The 21,237-nt window shown below is 44.3% G+C and overlaps 1 protein-coding gene across 1 annotated transcript in view; it reads left to right on the plus strand.

Moving 5' to 3' along the window:
* The window catches only part of KCNE2 (potassium voltage-gated channel subfamily E regulatory subunit 2), a 106,626-nt gene extending 85,792 nt beyond the window's left edge, over positions 1-20,834 (plus strand). Inside the window, exon 3 of the mRNA XM_021268384.4 lies at positions 18,964-20,834. Coding sequence (XP_021124059.1) covers positions 18,982-19,359 — 378 coding nt within the window. The 5' untranslated portion in view covers positions 18,964-18,981 and the 3' untranslated portion in view covers positions 19,360-20,834. The remainder of the gene's footprint in view (positions 1-18,963) is intronic.
* The last annotated feature ends 403 nt before the right edge of the window (positions 20,835-21,237 follow it).

Below are 21,237 nucleotides of genomic sequence, written 5' to 3' on the forward strand. Positions count from 1 at the left end.
GCTGTGTGGTCTTGGCAATCGGGTCACTTTTCCATCTGTGAAATGGGGCTAGTGGTGCTTACCTTTGTTTTCAGGACGTTTCAGATCTCAGCACGAAGTGTTTTATGCAAATGAGGAGGGTTTCTGGTGCTATTTCTTAGTAATGAGCAGCAGACCTTGAATTTTGACCTTTACATGTTGTTTTTTTTTTTTTTTTTTTTTTTATGTACTCGCCTCACCGGGCCTGGACTGAGTGGACTGGTAGCAATTGAAGGTCAGGACTATTTTCCTGCCAGCTCTAACCATATAAGTAGGGGTTACAGCAGCGCTGGAGGGGGGTGTATTTATGGGCATGCAGATGAGCTACCACTTGGAAGCCTTTCTGCGGGTGGATGGAGGGATGGAAGTGCAGCTCTGTGGGGACACGGTGTGGTCACTCCCGAAAACGGCACCTGACGTGCACGAGCTCAGCCTCTGGCTTTCTCCTTTGCTGTCTGGATATAGTCAGAGTGCAAGAGTGAAGGTGAATCTGTGGCTTAGCAAAGGCGAGTAAATAGAAGTGCCAGCTCGTAGGGTTACCCAGCCGTCGGCTCCAGCCTTTTGGGCGGCCAAACTTTGACGCTGACTAGGTTGTAAACAGGAAGAATATCCATGCAGTTTTCTGCACTTTGATTCTTGATAACTTTGCCCTCGTCTTCTCAGCCAGACTGAGAGGAAAGGCTAAGTGCATTTCAGCCAGCATAAGGCATGCCTTCTTCTTCCTGGCTCCATTGGTAAATGGTACCAGATTCATCTAGGGGTTTGCCTGCACAGTAACCACGTGTGCAAGTGTCTCTCTGTGAGTGCTAACCTAAGTGGCAGAGTTATTCCCATAAAAGTTGGCCTCATCCATACACTTCAGTGTCCTCAGTGTGCTTACAGCTGCAGCAACCCTTCCATGGGAACTTCTGCAGCCTCTCCAAGATTCAGGCCCCATCTTCAGTAGATCATAATACACACTACATACCTCAAACCTGAACCTGGGCAACTGATTCCAGACTCCCTGTGGTTTACCATCTAGCCAGAAGGATGCTCACATGGTTACTGTGTCAGCAAATAATTCTTCATCAGCTCCAGTGGGCCAAGCCCAGACCTATCCTTATCTACTGTTGCCACTGTCTGGGTTTCTGAATCAGAGCAAGTCCTGAGGAGGCACTTGGCTTTGATGACCATGGGCTAACCTCTCTTTTAACTTGTTCATATGTGCACCCAGGAGCTCCTGTCAAACCCTTGCAGCAGCTGGCAGTAGCAGCAGAGGGAGACTGCCACGCTGGAGCATGCAGTGCTCTCCAGAATACAGCAGCAGTATTGTGTTAGTACCCCCTCCGGACTGGATCCATCACCATGGCAGCTGGCTGAAGAAACAGCAACAAAACAAGGAAATCACCAACTTGTTGAAACTTAATGGCTTTAGGTTTGGATGAGATTTTGACAGACCCATCTCACAGCTCCTCAGTGGCCCAGGCATCATGCAGACTGCACCTGTGCTTCCTCCTCCCCCTTCCCACACACCAACCTGAGACTCCATCCCCTTTCCGAGAGGAAGATGAACTGTTAGAGTTCTGTCTGAGGTGGAAGACAACTGTATTCAATAATAATAATAATCATCTGTAAAAGGGGATTTCTGTGTTCTGCCTACTTGCCATTTTGATGCTGTACAGGCTGTGATTCTAGACCCTATTTTGCATATGCATTTGAGATCATTTCCTTGATTACAGTTGATGATACCATAAAAATTACCAGGGACATTGTTCTGGGATTATGGCTAACCTAGGAAGAGCTCAGGTACACAGTGATATGAATTAGGATCAGATTCTATCACAAAGATGGCTCTAAGCTCCTGAATTCCTCCTGTTAAATGGGAGAGTTGGTTTCAATCGATTATTAATGATTCCTGACACAGTATCTGATCTCCAGTTCCGCAAAGTTCAGGATGGTTCAGATGAGCCTTTGGTCATCACTCATCTCATGAACTTCAGCTACCTGTGATGTGTCATTAATGATCAATTAAAAATACTGCTTACCTGTGAATATAGGGACCGTTGTTTAAAAGAGCAAGGGCAACTCTAGGACACTGCCAGATTTCTCAGGCAGATTTTCATCATCCAGGTAGCATGGATGTTAGGTATAAGGTAGGGCATTATGTAGGAATGAGAACTCTGATGCAGATTATGTGGAGGACAGGGTTCATAAATCTCTCTACGGCAAAGTTATCAGGGGTCAGTGGGTGAGCAGAGACAGCCACAGCTGAGAAGACCTAGGCTCAGCCTTCTGTCCCATCAGAGTCACTCAGTGACCATAAAAAACACCCACTCTGTTTCTCAAAGCAATTGCATTTCCTAGCTCCCATTAATTTTAATTGTATTACACACCTCATTTTCCTTGAAAGTCTTTGTTTTCAGTTCCTTTCCTGAAATGCGGTTAGCAAATTAATGTTTTCATTTGAGCTGCTCAGGTACATGGTGGTCCTATTACCCAAAAAAGTCCCACAGACAGCAAGAGAGCACAGAGTGCAGTCCTGCAGATGTGGACCTCCTTGAGGCTGCTCTGTGTGGGTAGCCAGGCTCTGTCTCTGGGTGGTATGTGTCTGTGTCCTTCGGAAGTAATGTTCTCACCCTTCCTCAGACTCGTATCAGCTGTGAGATGCTACAGGGTACAGCTCATGCTGTTCCTGCCTGGTGAGATAAAGCTCCCTTCAAAGTTCCAACTTGTTAAAGAAAATCTCACACCACATGCAGTGCGTCTGGAAGCTTCCAGATTGTTTAGCGTTACATGAGCAAAACTGTATCTGTATTTTCAGCAAATATCTTCTAAAAAGATAGAGCTTAAAAATACATTGAGTTTGTCAAAAGATTCCAGTGAAAAGAGCTTTCACTCTAAGACTGAGCCGGTCTTGTGCTTAAAGCAACATTGAGACTTCCAGACAGAAGAGTACCTATCAGTGCAAGGATATTAAACAAAATGCCTGTAGCCTAATACTGGTAGAACATCACTTTTTCTTCTGTGGCCATTTCTTCACGGCCGTTTCTTCATGGTCTGCTTCTTTGTCTCATAGTCCTCAGCTGCAGACAGAAAGAAATAGGAGGAACCCATTTTGGGTCACCTTAGAGTGCTTTTGCTACTGGCCTGATATCTGAAGGGAAAGATAAAGTGTTTGCTACCTTAATAAGACTGCAGTTGGCCCTTCAAATAGGAAATGGTATTTAGAGCAACAATGCCAGCTGCGGTTGAAGGGATCTGCATCATCTCTGGTATTCCGTGTTCTCTGAGAGAAAAAGCAAGGGACATCTCATTGTTCTGCTCTGTGGAAAACCATGTATCTGGAAGAGATTAAATCCACTTTTGCTTCACTGGCAGGCATTCCAAAGACACAGATATTTTTATATCTAATCAGCTTCCTTGTCTTCTATGATGACATTTAGCCAGAGATCCAGGTTAGGCACAGGGCTTTGAGATGTGTGCCAAATACGGTCTGATATGGAGCCTTTGAAGTAAAAAATGTGAGTGATCTCCCCACGGGTTTGGTCCTCCTGATAAATGGGCACACAGATGACACACCACTCTCTTCAACCCATTACAGAGCACTTATCTGGTGTGTTAGCTTTAGGGTAGTTCTTAGCTGTAATGCAAAGGTTTACATATCAAAACTAAAATCTGACCAGAGAAAGCAGAAAAACAGACAAACAAACAAACAAAAACCAAAAACAACACAAGTTTTGCAGATCAGTTTTAAGAAAAAGTCTCCTTGCTGAAATTTTGGAGACTTCCCCTCCAAGAAGATGAAATTAATCTAGATGAGCCTCAAGCTACGGAAACCATGTTTTTACTTTAATTGTGAGTGTGGGTTGGCAAAATCAAAAATCACAGAGATGATTCAAGACTTTCTTCAGCCAGTCCCTGTACATTATTACATTTGGATCTGGAATGTTTGGGGTCCTTCTGGAGAAGAAGCAGTTTGCTGTAAGGAACCCTTTGTTTTTTCACTGAAGGCCAGGAGCAGGGGTGATTTCGTGATGCTGCATTGAGATCTCAGGTCTCAATTTACTCACTGGAGTAAATTTTTAATGAAGGAACATATGAAATTAACTCAAAATAAAGCCTCTGTAAGCACACTAACCATTTCCTGTATAACATACAGCACAGTGTTTTTCACATTTCCTTTGGACTGAAATGTAAGGAAATTTTTAATCATTCAGTATATCCACTGGGCAAAACATAGCCCAGTGTCTTGACCTTTTCTTGAAAGCTTGTAAGGTATTTGCCCTTACTCCATGTTTCTGGGCAGAAAGCAATTTCCACTTATAGAAAAAACCTCTATGGACAAATGGGGAGACATACAGTCTTTGTAGCCCAAGGCTAAAGTATCTCCTGCTGTCACTGAAGAAACACTTGTGGTGCTTGGGAGGCAGTGAAAGTTGTTGTATTGACTTAAGTGAGAAGAGACTGAAAGCCTGATCCTTTTCCAAATGTAAGAAACCTTTTGCTTCTGTCAAAGCAAAGACCTGCTTGTAGAGCTTCTCAGCTAGGAACTGGAGTAACACAACGCCATGAGGGATTTGACGTGAAAAGTGAGTAAATATCACATTTAAGACTTGGATTAAGGTCTCAAAGACAGCTCCTAGGCACCTCTAACAATCTCTTAGGTAGTTGCTTAGAATGGTTTTACTGTAAACTTCCCAAGTGAAGTAATAAAACTGGTGTCCACCAGCAGATGGTGCTTCTGCCTGAGAATTGTTTTCCTTCATGACCATTGAAAGACAGTTTGCCTCACATCATTATTGTGAATGAGGCATTACATGGCAAAACATTTGCTATTATATCATATGGATTCTGTAATTGCGGTAGTTCCTGTGTATGCTTTTCCATCTGCTCTTTCCTTACCTCCAGTGCTGCTTTTCTTTTAAGGGCCTTTGATTATCAGCCAGTAACAACTTTTAAAATTATCCCATAAAAACTCCTTGTTTAGCAGCTGTAACACCAGGCTGAAGAACGTCAGTGGTAGGAAAGACAGAGATGGGTCATTTTTATTTATTTTTTTTGACCTGGGATGCCTTTCATGCTAATTTGAGTGGAAATACATATGCTCAAAACCAGGCAGGCAGTCTGTCCCTTGCACCCTACTGATTCGCAGCTCTCCAGGACAATAAACTGAAGATCGTCAGCTCTGAAAGAATCTGGAGCAGATGAGGAGGTGGCTAGCAGACAAATAAACACCCACTTGACTCCAGACTATTCACTGTAGTGTTTGTGGGAAGAAACTACTGACTTTTATCTGAAATTTGCATTAGAAACATTTTCCTGCTATTGCAATAGCACTAAGCACTTTAAAATGAAGATCTAGGATGCCACTTAGACAATACATTGTCATCTTAAGACTCCTGTCCTCCAGCGTATAGATACCTCGGTGGCTGATACATTTAGTCCCATAGTTCACATGCCATTGTGTGCGCTTAGTGAATTGTTGCACATGTCAGGGTATAAACTCAAGTTAAGCCAGTATGGTGCTGCTTTGGGGCTGGAGGGTTGCAGTTAACACTGAGCTCATAGATAGCTCTGGTGGTGGAAGAGGGGTAATGGTAAAGGTAAATCTCTGCATGTACTGTAGGTGCCTGAGGTATGGCCCTCCCTGCAGAATAGCATAAATCAGGAATTTGATTTAACAGTTTGCCCTGGACTGTGGAGCTATTCCTTATCCTTGAGATCTCATGGGATTGAGACCCAAGCCTGCCCTCGGCAGTCTGCATACTGCCTCCTGTGCCCTGGTGCTTTCCAGGCTGCTGTAGGCAGGTTCATCCCCATCCAGAAGATAACAGCATGAAGCCTGTGGTCATCCCAATGAGAAAATGAGACCTCTGAATGATCTGGGTAAAGGTAAAACCAAGGTATGGTATCAACATGTAATGGAAATTTTGTGAACACATTCTTAAATTAAACGTAACAATCACACACTTACACACAGAACAAGGTACGCATACTTTGGTAATGCAGGTCTGCAGATGTTCTTGGGAACTGTGAAAAATCTAATTTATTTCAAAAGTGAAGGAGTTTTTATGAAAATGGTTATTTCTTCTTTCTCCCATCTCAGAAAGGGTGAGTGAAACCCAGCAGTGGAAATGCTAAACTCAGCCTTCTTGAAGAAAGCACTTTGAGGAAATGCATGCTATATAGGGCCAAAAAAAAAAAAAAAAAAAAAAAAAAAAAAAAAAAAAAAAAAGAGAGAGAAAGCAGGACAAAAAAGCATTTCCATTATTTTGATGGGATAAATGCATATGCCACGCCACAATGGTTTCAGCATATTTTTCTTGACACCATAGTCACAGTATTTTTGAAATCTAAAATGAAACAACGTTTCATGGCTCTCTATTGAAGCTTTTACCATAGGCGTTGATGGAGATGCCAGAATACGATTTCTAAAGCACTGGACATTAGCAAATCCAAGAAGGCAATTAATCAGGTGGAATCCAATCAAAAGATTACTTTCCTGATCTCCAGGATAGGGTGCTACAGGGACGCACAAAATTATCTGCTGAAATCCCTCAGGGAGCTCACCCAGAATAACCTTCTTTGGACCCACTCCAGCTTCTGGCGGAGGCTCAGCTTCAGGAAATTTTCTTTATCCAGAGCAGTGGAATGGGCTTAACATTAGACATGTATGTAAGAGCCACTTCCAGGAAGGCTGCACTTAACTGCAACCTACCTGCCTCCCTAAATTGAGATTAATGGCAAGGGAAAGGCTCCAGCTGATTTCAGAAAGCTGGAACGAGGATGCTGACATTTCTGTAGCGGCTGCATAGCTCCTTCATCCAAGGAGTGTTCATAGAGCTATGCAGTACACGGTATGTCAGAAACCACACTTGCATGGCTTCTCAAAAGTGTTGTCTGGAAACCAGGCTCCCCACCCAGGCGTGGCTGCTGGTGTTTGTATGGCTACAGGTGCTCGGGGCATCCTTGCACCAGGCAGCCACAGAAATACATCCAACCAGAGGAGCTGCTAGGCCCATACTGAGTGTGCTGCTGTAGAAGTTACTGGAGGGCCTCCATGGGAGGAAAGGAGGCTCGTAATGATGGCTCCCATGGCAACAGGATTAGGCCTCACTGATTAAGTGCGTGCTGCTACTGCTGAGGGGAGAAACATAAACTGAAAGCAGATGAGTGCCTCAGGCTGACACCATTGCCATGGGTCCTATCCCTGGTGACTGAAGAGAATAGATCGGTACCTGCCCCTCCACTCCACTCGTGAGGAAGCTGTAGACCGCGACAACGTCTCCCCTCAGCCACCTCTTTTCCAGGCTGAACAGGCCCAGTGACCTCAGCCGCTCCTCATACGTCTTCCCCTCTAGGCGCTTTGCCATCTTTGTAGCCCAGTATCTTACTGACTTGAAGAAAGAGGCTTTAATCTCTCCTGCTTTGTTTCCTAACGAAGGAGCATGAAAGAGACACATGTCCTTGCCTCTGGAGAGGAGGTGAAAGAATAGCCAGTGCAAGGAACACAAAAATCGGTTGCGCCAGACTAACATGCGGTTGTATCTGAGCTTGGGGTCTGCAACCCTCTTCAGACTTCCAGATCTAGAGGAACACTTTGGCTGCAGTGATGCAAGTCTATCTTACTACTTCAAATTCAGTGATGCTGCCTGAGTTTCCCTTGATTAGCTTTCAAGGATTCAACCCATTTAAAGCTTTTGGACAATGACAATTACTTGGAAACATTCCTATGGGTTTATTTTCTTCATTTACACTTGTTTGCTCTCTCCATCCCATCCAAAGCAGTCAGGACTGGTTGGCTTCTCTCTTCTCCAGAAACTTGCACTAGGAACCGCTGTTAGAATCAGAATCCTGATCTAAGAGCATGATGTCAAATGTTGCGCTCCACGTTGGAAATTGGAGAGGAAAATGTTCCTGTATACGTAAGGATTCTACTCAAACAGCTGATTACACTTTTTCTTACACCTTAACGGATGCTTACACCTTTTACCTTTAGACCTGAGAAGCAATGGGTAGTTTCTACGTTTCCCTTGGGGATAGTGTACTCTTCTGTATTTTGCTTCTATACAAACAGCTCCATATTTTAAAGTCATGTTGTCAGTCATACACCCAAACAACCTTGCGTGGCATTGCATGTTCTCCCCCTCTCCACCCCCCCCACCCCCCTAGCGGATAGGTCAAGCCCTGAAGGCAAGACCGGACAAGTGAATAATGCTAACATGTAAAACTAACTTGTAAATGCGTTACTTTTTGGCAGGCTTTTTGGCACTCTGTGGGGCTTAACTGCGCTTCAGTGAGAAGAATGTCTTCTGGTATGAACTGAAATTATACCTCTATGCCACAATGTGTTGTTTGTTTGTTTGTTTTGATTGTTTATATTTACTGGGGTGGGGAAGTGGCAAAATAATAAAATTTAGGTGAACAAACGTTCCTTCTCTGTTGTTTTTGCTTCCTTTTCCATACAGTCTTAAAATGAAGGTCCCATTTTCTGGCCTTTGGCAGAGCGTAAGCATGCCGGAACACTTCGCATTACATAGATCATGTTTGTCTGAAATGATAATATCATACCTATAGTCTGCTGCCGGCTGAAAAGTAGCCTATGTCTCGGGTACTGTTTTCTGCCTTTGTCACTTTTGTTACTACATCCCTGTAAATCTGCAAAAGGGAAATGAAGTTATCCTATTCAGAAAAAAACACCATCCAGAAGAAACTTCGGTTGTTTTCAGGGCCTGAATTCTCACTGAAACGAAAGGTGGGTATAGAATCATAGATTATCCCGAGTTGGAATGGTCCCCTAAGGATCACAGAATTTCTAGGTTGGAAGAGACCTCAAGATCATCGAGTCCAACCTATGACCTAACACTAACAAGTCCTCCACTAAACCATATCCCTAAGCTCTACATCTAAATGTCTTTTAAAGACCTCCAGGGATGGTGACTCCACCACTTCCCTGGGCAGCCCCTTCCGATGCCTGTGGTAAGTGGAAACAGATTGGGATAGGTACCGGTGGCATTATCGTAACATTCACTATCTGTAATCTTCTTTTTCCCATGATCTGACAGGAAACAGTGATGTTGGTATGTAACCAAGTTGAAGTTGAAACCTTAATCCCCGTCCTTTTTCTGAGCCCCGGAGGGGCTGTGGAGAAAATGGATGCTGTGTGTTTGGGTGCTGTGGTTACACAGGGCAGCTGCTTGCATCTTCTTATGCCTAATGCAGTGGTGATGTCAATTCTGGCCCAGAAGCCATCCTTGTGGCTCTGGTACCCCACAGAATCCTGGAGTCACAAAACAGTTGGGGCTGGAAGTGATGTCTGTAGGTCACCTGGCCCTATCTCCCTGCCTAAGCGATGCCACCAGGATCAGGGAGCCCAGAACCATGTCTAGGCATCTCTTTGATATCTCCAAGAAGGGAAATTTCCCAGCCTCTCTGGGCACCCTGTGTCAGTGCTCGGTTAACTGCACAGCACAGAAGTGCTTGCTGATGTTCAGACAGAATCTACTTTGTTCCATTTTGTTCCCACTGCCTCTTGTTCTGTTACCAGGCACTACAGAAAGGAGCCTGGCTCCGTGCTCTCTGCACCCTCTCTTCAGGTATTTGTATACATTGATGAGATCCCCCTGTGTTTTCTCTTCTCCAGGCTGAGCAGTCCCAGCCTTTCCTCACAGGAAGGGTGCTCCAGTCCCTTCATCTTTTTTGTGGCCCTTCACTGGTCTCTCTCCACCATGCCCATGTCCCTCCTGGGCTGAGAACCCCAGAACAGTACTCCAGGGGTATGATGATGTGTAGCCCAACACAAAGTGCTTGTAGTGCCACATCCCCATGCCTGCCACCTTCCTGGCATCCCTGCCTGCACCCCTAGACAGCCCAGGTCATCCCTGCCCATGTGGTGGCTGTGACGTGATGGTGCAGGCAATGCTATGCAGCCAGTAGAAGTGTCTGGATGCCAGCGCCGTGCAGACATACACACGTGGGTTTCCTTTGCTTGCTGTGCTGGTGGTGAGGGTTTTTTTCTTGGTGTCTGAGCTGATGGTGGGCAGATTGTACACCCAGTTTGCACGGCTGGACTGCAGCCATATAAACAAATGGGCCCAAGGTCAAGGAAGGCTGAGGAAACAAGAAACATGCCTATGTGTGTGCAACATGCACCAGGTTAGTTAAGCAATTATTTCTTACCTCATGTGCTGACTCAGTTGTTTTCCTTCCCTGTCACTGGACTTGCAACAATTGCTTCCCTTTACTTTTTAAGAGCTCTTGGGGTGATGCAGGCCTTGAGATATGTTTTGATCTCAGTGACCTCTATGGACTGTTGTAAAAGAGATTTTTCTGCAAAAATAAATACTGGTTTAATGTACTCTGACAGTGGAGTTAGGCTCATGAGATGATACCATTGCATGGAGTTATGTAGGGTGCTCACTGTTTTTCTATTTCAGTAAAATCTATTGGCTTGGCCTCGGCTTCCCCTTCGTTATCCCTGTGTACGCAGTATCAACTGGCTTCATGCTCACAGAGATTTATTAATGTCCCAGGTATAACCAATGAGCATCTCTACTAGGTTATATCCAGGCCAATAAGTAGGGAAAAACAAACTCAATTTTTTTTAATAAGAAAAGGTGGAGTTCAAATAAACCAAAAATATGCAGTAGCTCTAGATCTAACTTGACTTTTCTGTAAAATATTGAGCCTGTCAGCAAGCTGTACACAGCTGTAGTAACCATAGGTGGATAGCAGTTCATACTTGTGTGTCCAGTTCTGGGTGCACTCCTCCTCCCACTTGCACAGGATAACAGTGCTTGGTAATGTAAGGAAACACTTCCAGCAAGGCTTGAGAGGCCCTGAAGTGTCTTGTAATTTTTCAAAGGCTGCAGGGAAGGCTCAAATTTAATCCTTCTCTTCAGTCCTCTCCCTTCTGAACAGCATCATTTAAAAATGTGCCTTGAAAAGCATTCCTGCTAAGGAGTCTCAGCAACCCTTCTGGAGAAATGGTTGAACTCTACTGACCATGTGAATCAGACCGTTTGTTTTGCTGAGGAGTTATGAAAACAGATGATTCACTCGTATGTGCCATTTTTCAGCAACGAGTCCATAAGTCTGTAGACATGTGAGTTACCCACTTTTGCTGGGCTCAATGTTGTTATCGGCAGTAACTCCAGCTGGAGATCAGACTCCTTTAATTTATTCTGTTCAAATTCCCCTCCAGGTTCTGTGGATTTCACTTGAGCTGGGAGTACAGAACCAGCCCAGTCATAACCTGGGTTGTGCTGGAGAGGCAGCCCATGGAAGAGCTGGTGCCAAAGCTGGGCTAAGCACCCATGCACATCTGTCCTGATCCATCTCTGACCCCTTGACTCTGGTGTCATCAAACCCAGGGCTGAAGCCCACTCCAATGCATCAGGAGGCTGCAGCTTCTTAAGGATGGCTATCCTGCATCACCCAAAATACCATCTATCAGCAGGTTGTTATTCCTCTTCTCACGCTTCCAGAGCCTCCTAGCAAGGCTCTGAATGATCCCTGCCTTCCCCTTTTTATTTACCTTGTATCATCTGAAGCTCCATCAAGTCATAGCACCCTTGCCCCAAGAGGAAGAGTTTTGATGGGAGCATCCTGGTGGCCTTTACAACCTTGGCTTTGTTTTCTGCATTGTCCACTGGACAGGTTGTTTTCTACATGCTTATCTACTTTTCTCATTGTCCGCTTTCCTGCTTCTCCCTCCACTTCAACAGACAGGGTGGGGAGGTTTTGTCAGTCAAGAGAATTTCTCAGTCAAGAGAATGGACAAAACTAAGAACGTAAAAGTGGGGCACAAGGGACAGTGGAAGCTCCATACCACCAGTAGCACTGGTTCAGTGTGTACAGACTGGAACACAAGAGACTCTATGTGATCATCAGGAAGCACTTCTTTGCTGTGCAGGTGACTGAACACTGGCACAGGTTCTGTGGGTTCTCCTTCCTTGGAGATCTTCAAAAGTCATCTGGACATGGTCCTGGGCACCCTGATCCTGGTGGCCTTGCTTGACTAGGGAAATTGAACCAGGTGACCTCCAGAGGTTGCTTCCAGCACCAACCATTTCATGATTATCTGTGTTTATCTTTGCTTTCAAACCTCACCATGGCTGGGGTTTGAACCTTTAGCCAGCCTGTAAGATAACCTGAATCACTTAGCAGCTTCACCAAGGCTAAGGTGGGCATACTGATGAGGAATAGCAAAAAGTACTTTGAATTTATCAGCTGCTCTCCCACATGTTGGACTATGCTTCTCTCAGAGCTATGTTACCGTCATTGTGAGGGTGCAAAAGCTGTCCTTGTGGTCATTGTCTGGAAAGGTGTTTATTTTCTATCCTGCTTTCAGAAACGTGACCTCAAAGGGGCTGAGAAGCAAATCTCCTAAAGTCACTAGAACCTAAGCATCAGACAGGGTGAATTATTAGTGTTTGCTTTTTCATTTAAACGCTATGTGCAGGCAACACCCTTATTTATCATCTAAAGCTTTTGGAACAGCAACACGTAAAACCATAGCAACAAAGCCGAATGATTGCAGTCTCTGCCTGGCCATGATTTCTCCATCCCTGCAGCTTGGGCTGAGGGAAGCAATGCGTTTCTTGGCAGGGTGGAAGGTGCATGTATCTCGGCTGCTCTGCAGTCCCAGCACCAGGCACAGACAGCATTCAGGACCTGGCTTACACTGCCTGGTTGTTTTTTTTTTTCCAGCTTTCAGAGCTGGAGAAACTGCTTAGGCTCGAGTCCCTCACTGTTGAATGCATCCTGATGAGATATGCTCTTATCTCACAGACACAAAGGGTTTTCCTCACAGCCTTGCTTACGCTTGTACTGAATAACAAAATTTGTTTAAAATGCACTTTCCTCCTGAATACTTTTTCTCTCTCTTCAGTTATGACTGTAAGATGTTAGTTTGCCAAGCATGTTTTCCTTCAATCACAAAGGACCATTCCAGGTGGCCCTCTCCATGTCCACGCTATTTTCATTGCTTCTATACAAGACATTAAGGACAGTGCACCCTGATGTAGGTCTCTGACCTACAGAGGGAGTGATCTTCAGACAGAGTTTGTCTTGTATTTAGAGATTTTTTTCACCATTTATGAATATTTTGGGGGTATCAGGCCTCTCTTAGTGGATTTTGTGTAAAACTTGGAGCACGGGAGGTTTTGTCTGAACATAAGGAAGCACTTTTTTTACTGTGTGGGTGACTGAGCACTGGCATAGGTTGCCCAGATGGGTGGTGGGGTCTCCCTCCTTGGAGATCTTCAAAAATAATCTGGTCATGGTTCTGGACATGGTCCTGATCCTGGTGGTCTTGCTTGAGCAGGGAGACTGGACCAGGTAACCTTCAGAGGTCCCTTCCAGCCCCAGCCATTTCATGATTCTGTGATAATCTTTAAACCTTACTATGGCTAGGGTTTGAACCTTTGGCTAGCCTGTGAGCTATCTTGAATCTGACCAAGGGTTTCAAGAAAAAGGCAAAAGTGGTCTGCCTCTCTGCTGAACTGACAGGGACAAATCCTGTGTGAAAGGATGGGAATTAATACCTTTTCAAATGTACCCAAAGTGCTAAAATAGGTATAACAAACAACTAAGTCTTAGGGTCTCACAGAAAAGCAGAATAACACAAGTGTTGAACCAGCAAATGTATTTGCCTTAGAGTAAACAAAGGCCCAAGAAAATAGGTTAAGTATGAAAACTGCAATCATTGCTCCCCGAAAGATGGAAGAACAGTTACATAAGAAATAAACAATTGCAAAAGGATTTCCTTGCTTAAAAAGAAAATCCAGCCTATACAGGGCAAGACATCACAATGCCAAGTTGTGCTAAAGACGACCATCTTTGGAGGAGAGGATGTACAAATTCATAGTCCTTTGCACTGGGCAAGAAAATAGCATCCACCATGCACGCATGGGGTGAATGCAGAAAGAAAATGAAGTGATAATGAGTTGCTCATGGGAATGGCAAACAGAGGCATAAGAGTTAAATGTTTAAGAGGTGGGAGGTGGAAGCCTAAGCTCCAGCAGAGGTGGTAGCTCCTCATAAGAATGCGGGAAACAGATAAAAGACTTAGAAGAACAGATGTGGAACAAAATGTAAGGTAAGGAGGCAGCATCTTTAATTGCCAACGCTGTTAAGATAAACCAGAAGAGCTGGAAGATGTCCCAAGATGTAGTAAAAAAATGGATTATAAAGAAAAATCACTGTGGGGAAAAAATAGTTCAAATGGAAGTAGTAGATGTAATCTTGAGTAATCTTAGGAGGAAAGACTTTGGCACTCACAGTTAAGGACAAACTATAATAACATAATGGCCTTGGTAGGACTCTTTGTTTTACTGGGTGATCCTCTGCAGAGCAACAGCTTGAAAAGAAACAGCTAGACCGAGGGACAGAATTGCTGATTTCCCTAATGCTCTATTAGGCAAATGTGTAAATAATAGAAGGAATCTAGGAAGGGTATCAGGAAGGTAAAAAGTGAGGCAGTGGGGAAACTAATTAAATGCTATCAGCACTTTATGTATCAGTAGTTAGCAGTATAGCATATCAGTAGTTAAAGGCTGAAAAGATTGTGGGTTAAACCTGTGTATGCAAAGGTCTGAGAGGCACAGTGAATGGGTACAGTATTATGATTTAGCCAGAACAGAAGAAATACTGAAGAAAAATGCATAGATAAGTATTAGAGGATACTCCTACCTCTCCAATAGCAGTGCTTAAGAGCTATATTCTTCTGTTTCTGAGAATTAAGTCTATATAATTAATGATCTTAAGTTATAATTCATTAATTGCTTAATATGAAGGGAAGAAAAATGTGAAATCTGCATATAAATATATCAGCTGCTGATTTAAACTGAAGTGTAAATTTTGACTGTTTATTTTAAGGAATATAGGGAAAGAACTAATGAAAGATTGTCAAAAAAGTGACATTGTACTGGAAGCTCCTATGAAGGGAAATGTTTGTTTGTGTGACAAAGGTCAATATTAATAATCTTCTGTAAATCTCATTTTCCATAAGAAACAGGTAAAATCGAGCATCCCATTCCAATCCTATAGGTGGTGAACACCACCACTCTGCCTTCATCCACTGAAACCATCTTCTCATAACAGAAAAAAATCAGCTTGGTCAGCTACACTGTGCCCTTGCTAAACCAAAGCTGGTTGTTCCCAATCACCTTTTGTTCTTCACATGCCTGGTAATGGCTTCCAGCAAGATTTGCCCCTTAATCCTCCCGAAGTCTGAGGTGTGGTTGAGCATCCTGCAGCTCCCTGGGCTGACATGGCCCTTCTGAAGCATAAAGATATTTGCCTTTTTCCAGTCATCAGGGACCTTACATGATTGCCATGACCTAGCCATTCTTGGGGTGGGTGCAGGAGGCTCAAGCATTCCCACCTTTCTCTGTTGAGGACAGGAGCATTTTACTACTGCTGTCCCAAACAGAGACCAATATTACAGCCGTTGCGTTTCTTAACCAAGGCATTTGGCTGCCCCTCCTTCTCCAACAGTTTCACACTGCCTGTCCTTGATCACCTCATTGGTGTAGAGACTAAACAAACCCCGAGCAAATGTGACCTTCAGGGGGACACGTAGCAGAGTGGGATTATTCAAGGACTCTTCTTGCTTGGTTGAGAACAGAGCAGGCAGTTAAACTCCATGTCTGCTTCACAACATGCATCTTTTATGTATGTGTATATGTCTATGTGTGTGAGTGTATGCCTGCGAGTATTGGCCAAGCAGGACTGGCCAGGAACAGGCATCGGAAGAGGCTGGCTGGCGAAGCAATAAATCCTTTCACCTGCTTATTGGCAGCCCAGGGCAGCAGTTCCCAAGCTGCTCTGCTTGCGGCCTAACCTCCAGGGCTGTGCCTCCTCGCTCATTCCCATGTCCCAGCTCATGGCCCTGCATTTGGGAGGCTCCCACTGCCTTCCTACAGCCAGGACCAAGTAGGGTTCATCTCTGGCTGCACTTGCAGTGGCTCCTCTGGCTTAGGGGTTTCACCAAAGCAAGCAGGAGCAGTTTGCCAGCTATTTTGACGTTGAGGGCATGTATGAAACTGCCGGAGAGGTGTGTGGGATCACAGAGGAAACACTGCCAGCAGCTCACCCCCGTGCTGGGAGGTGTTTGTGCACAGAAAATCATCCGGAAGAAATGATAGCAGTAACCATGACGATGTCAGCAGCACGGCACTAGCGGGGCTTCCTCGGGGATTAGCACTTTTCAGCACCAGGTGCATATCTCCCTTTTTCTGATGTACGCTGTTGATTCAGTGGTAGTCCATGTTTGCTTTATCTTCCTCAAAGCAGAGCTACCTGCGAAACTGTTTTCTCTGCAAATTGCTTAGGCAGGTCTACCTGGAAAATGAAGATATATATTTTTTTACAAGGAGTCTGTCCCTGACTATGTGCTTGTGGAGCACTTTGTGGATGTCTGCATCTTCACCCTAATCCCCTTCTGCTGAATCTCCCCATCACAGCCAGGAACCACGGCTGACTAAAACCGAAGCTGTCTCATTTCACTACGGTGTGACTCAGTGACTTTCAGTGAGGTGTCAGCATGTTTGCTGAGAAATAAAATCAACATTAATTAATTCTGCCTTTTTTTTAATGTGTTTTTTTTTTTGTCTTTTCACACTCCTGATCATGAGCGAGATACACAAAAAGCACAGCTCAGAGAGGCTGGTCCTGGCTGTGTTGGGGGAGCAGCTTCTCACAACATAGGTTTCATGGAGGGGCTGGTCACTAACAACCACATCCCCAGTGAAAGAAATGGAAAAGCAAAATGTGGGGGATCCAGCAGAAAGGGAGAGAAAGGCTATGGTCTTGTTAATGGCAAAGGACAGGGGAAACCTGGAACAAGGGAAGGAGAAAGAGACCAGAAAAAGAAATGAAGACTTAAGTCTGAGCTCCCTATGGAAGTGAGGGAGTACAAAATTCTTCCCTTTGGGTGCTAGCAGCCCTGCAGGCCTCTTACAGTGCCTAATCAGTGCTCAGTCTCTTGTGTCCATATCAGTGAACGGAATTATTATTCTTATCATTATTTTATAGAATATATCTTTACTCTTTTGTTTGGGTCAGAAAAGACCAAGTTGTAAACCCCTAGAAAGCACTGTTTTTTTTTACAATATATGAAATTGCAGTAATAAGCATAAAGAGTGGTGCTCAGCATCTGACAGGATGACTGATGTAAGCTGTCAGCCAATATTTGACTTTCCAGGTGAGATTAGATTTAACATTTAATTTAATATAAAGTGTGCAGTACAAAGCACTTACTTAGTGCTTAAAGCCTTGCAGCAGGCTGGAGGCTACCTGAAGTTTAAGATACCTCTATTCCTTTTTTGAGTATCACTGTATTATCCAGTGGAGTTTGAAAATCCTGGTTGTTACTGTGAATCTTATTAGTAAAGGACACAGGAAAGGTAAGTTTCTGTTGGTAATTTTTTATTTCATATTGGAAAGCACAGTAATTTTCTTTCTGAATGAAAGAACAAGCAGAGAGATTTTGCACAAAAAATAAAAATAGTTTCAAAACAGTTTGGGCTTGGATTTCCTTAGATCTTGCTTGCTTCCATTAGATTGCCTTTATCCTGCATGTTTGAGTGTGTGTGTTTAATCATACAGAGATATACATGCATGTGTATAAGTGTGCTTCTCTGTATGTGCATGCCTGTTCTGTGCATGAGGATATTGCAAGGCTAGTCTAAGAAGCAGAGGAAGGCAGACTGCTGAACACAAGCTGAAAAGACACGATAATTTTGTACTAGTGATGAAAATCCATCACCCTTTACCATAGGCTGTAGTAAACTCATCATTGCTTGAAGACTACAGAGACTGAGAGACATTCTGTGGAAGCTTTGCCACATGTTGTAGGACTCATCTGGGCTGAAGCAGGGAAGTACAGGTGTTATACATGAGGATCAGACTGAAATGCTACACCAAACCCTTTCCTTTTTTGAAGACTAGCAGGGGGCAATCCAATCACACCCTCCTATTTATGTAGGAAAAGCAGAAAAGGACAGCAGCTTTTCTCAGAGCTCCTTGAGAACTCCTTCAGTGGAGTTATGTGAGAGTTTCTGCCCTGGACCCAGCTCAATTTGAGTGAGCCCGAATGGATCAGCACACAGTGACTATTTGAGCTAAGTCATCGGTTGCTGAGGAGTTGTCTCCCCACCCTATTGCTCTGCTCAGGGGTTGATGGTCTAGAAGCCTCAGCTGTGTCTTTCTCCTACCCTTTGCACCTCTGCTAGCAGCACTGAAATCCAGCCTTAGATAAAAGACCATTGGAAAAAAAACAGATCCCAACAGGCCATGGTGCAGGGGTATCTGCACCGTGCCCATACAAAACTGGGGCAACCTAGCACCTGTGCAGAAGGGAGATATCTCCTGTGGGATAGACACCTGTTGCATGGCTTTCTTAGCAGCAGCTGAGTCAGACTGGGCAAGCTTGGGGGGATGGGACAGGGGCAGGAGAGATGTGGCTTTGCAGCACTACTCAGCCTTCACACTAGATCTAACATGTGAGACCAAAGAGGATACGGGGAAGGTCACATCCTTTGTGGAGAGATCCTGGGCAACTGCTTGGAGTGGCACTGTGCTGCCCTTTAGAAAACCCAATGTATATCTTGTCTTTTTTCCTGGGTGAAATGTGTTTTCTTCATGCAGTGTTTCACTTCAGTAGGGGAGTCAGCGTGCCTGAACCCCTGTAACGTGGGTGACATGAGCTCATTGCACTTCACCAAGGCATTTTTGGACTCTAACAGACTGGAAATGACCTGAGTGAGAAGTAAGACCTCCTTGGGCCTCTGAACATGTTGAATCACTCAGAGATGCGGATTCTAGCTGGTCTAATATTGGTTTTACATTTTCACCAGCAAGTGGCAGGTGTTATTTAATTTACATAATGCAGACAAAACAGATGAATGTAATTGCTATATTATAGATCTTTGATTAAAATAAGTATCATGTTGTCTTTAGTACCTGTAACTTGGAAGGATGGCTGAAATACGGAACTTCACTTGGGCGGTGGAAGATATCTTCAAGGAAACTTTTCTCACTTACATGAATGGCTGGAGGAAAAACATGACAAAAGCAGCAGACGAACTGCAAGCCAAGGTTGATGCTGAAAACTTTGACTATGTTATCCTTTATCTCATGGTGATGATTGGTATGTTCTCCTTCATTATTGTGGCAATTTTGGTGAGTACTGTGAAATCAAAGAGGCGAGAGCACTCCCATGACCCTTATCATCAGTACATCGTTGAGGACTGGGGTGAGAAGTATAAAAGCCAGGTTCTGAATCGAGAAGACCTCAAGTGTGTGATCCATGAAAACTTTGGTGCAAGGGACAAAACAAGTCCTGGATCACCTTGATGTTTTGGAAACATCGGCAATGAGGAAATCATTAAGCCACATGCAGGGAACTCACTGAAATTATACATAGCTGTGAAAATGTTTATTAGCTTAACACAGGTCAAGCTGGAACAGACTGCTGAGGAAATCAACGTGACTGCTTTCTGTGAGAAATTTGGCATGGCTGCTCTGGGGAACACCCAAGAAAAATGCATAATTGTGCTTTGCTTTGATATTCTGTTCTTCAGGAAAATAAAGCCATGAGAAAGAATAACTTGAATTTTTTTTAGCATTTTTTTGAAATCCAGAAGCAGATCTGGATTACTGAAAAACAGGCCACAAAATAACTACGAATTTTCAAGTGGTCAACAGTGCTGATTTAGATCCAAAGTGTATGACCTAAGCCCATCTTAAAAAGAACATGAATCTGTATAACAAAACATCAAAACCTTTATCTATTCATTGAACAATATGTTGTGGTATGAATCACAGGAGGTAACCTATATCTACACTCACTTATGCCAAACAATTATTTTAATGATCTGTCTCCTATTTTGATGTTGTTATTCACTGGCTGCAAAGATTGACTCAAGACCTTCTGAGGAGGCCTGGTTTATAGCAAAAGTGCAGCTAGACTAGCAGTCTCATCTAACAGCATGTCCTGGTTGTGCAGGGCAGCTTCTAGAGGTTCACCATCTTTCTTCAAGTCCATGGCTAGCCAAGCTCTCTCTTCTGCTGTTCCTCAGCTCTCCAGAGTGATCTAGCAATCTGGGATGCAAGCTGGCTGATGGCAGCACCAGCCACATCCCTACTAGCGGGATGCAACCCATTAGTGCAAACCACTGGGCTCCTGCTGTGGTTTTCAGAGGAATTTCTATGCCCAGCTATCACGGCTGTCCCATTGATGTGCTTTCTAAGGGCTTCCCATGTTGGGTACTGCTTTGCACTGGCTGAGAAATGGATTTTCAAGATGGTTTGTCTTCTCCTGTGCTGCTAAAGTACCATAATGTTGGCTCTTGGAATAATTAGAAGCAGAGCTGGTAACACTTCTGCTATTAAAACACGCTTCTTTTTGTAAGGCTCTGGGTTCAGCTCCTATTCATGTTGCCAGACTTAAACCGCTTAAGCTTAAAACTTCCTTGCTGGCTGTTGATTGTGTGGGCTTGTTGTATGTTTTTATAAAGTTTTGGCTGAAACACTTCAGCCATGCCTGCCACTGCATTCCTGACAAGTTTGCCTCACTTGAATTAAGAAGAAATGAGAAAGTAAAGTGCTTCTTTTGTTGGGAAGCTTTGGCTTGTTTGGGAGACTGGTCTTGAGATTTGGCACAGCATATGCTGTCGTGCTCCAGATGTGCCTTTAGCTGGCATAATAACAAGTCTTTTAATTGTCTGGGACCGTGAGTGCTAGCAAAGGTTTTTCGGGTCCTAGGGCAGACTGCTGGTGAGTATCTTCCCACCAAGCACACTCCCGTTCCTCCCATCTCCCCTGGGTGACCCATGGGTGTCTGCCAGCCCTGAAGCTCTCTTTAGGACTGTGCCCCACCTCTGGGTGGAACCACTTTCCTTGCTGCTTATCCTCGTGGCTCGCAGGCTGTAAGGGTGCAGTTATTGTGTTCAATGAGGTGGAGGGAGCCTGGTGGCCATCTGGCTACACACGTGGTGTGGTTGGGGAAAGGATGTGGCTTTTGGCAGGGTATGACGGCAGAGGTGTGCCCAGAGAAGGTGTCCGGCTGTAACAACATTTTCAGCAGCAGCTACACTCGCCATCAGAAATAAGTGGCAGCTTCCACCGCTGGCCGTGCCCCACTCCTGACTACTTGCAGACCAGCAAAACTGGGGACGAGGACACAGCCTGGCTATGCCCTTGGGACACGGGGGCAAAGTGCTTTAGCTCAAA

The sequence above is a fragment of the Anas platyrhynchos genome, chromosome 1 (genome assembly GCF_047663525.1).
Source record: "Anas platyrhynchos isolate ZD024472 breed Pekin duck chromosome 1, IASCAAS_PekinDuck_T2T, whole genome shotgun sequence".
In the NCBI taxonomy this organism is placed as follows: domain Eukaryota; kingdom Metazoa; phylum Chordata; class Aves; order Anseriformes; family Anatidae; genus Anas; species Anas platyrhynchos.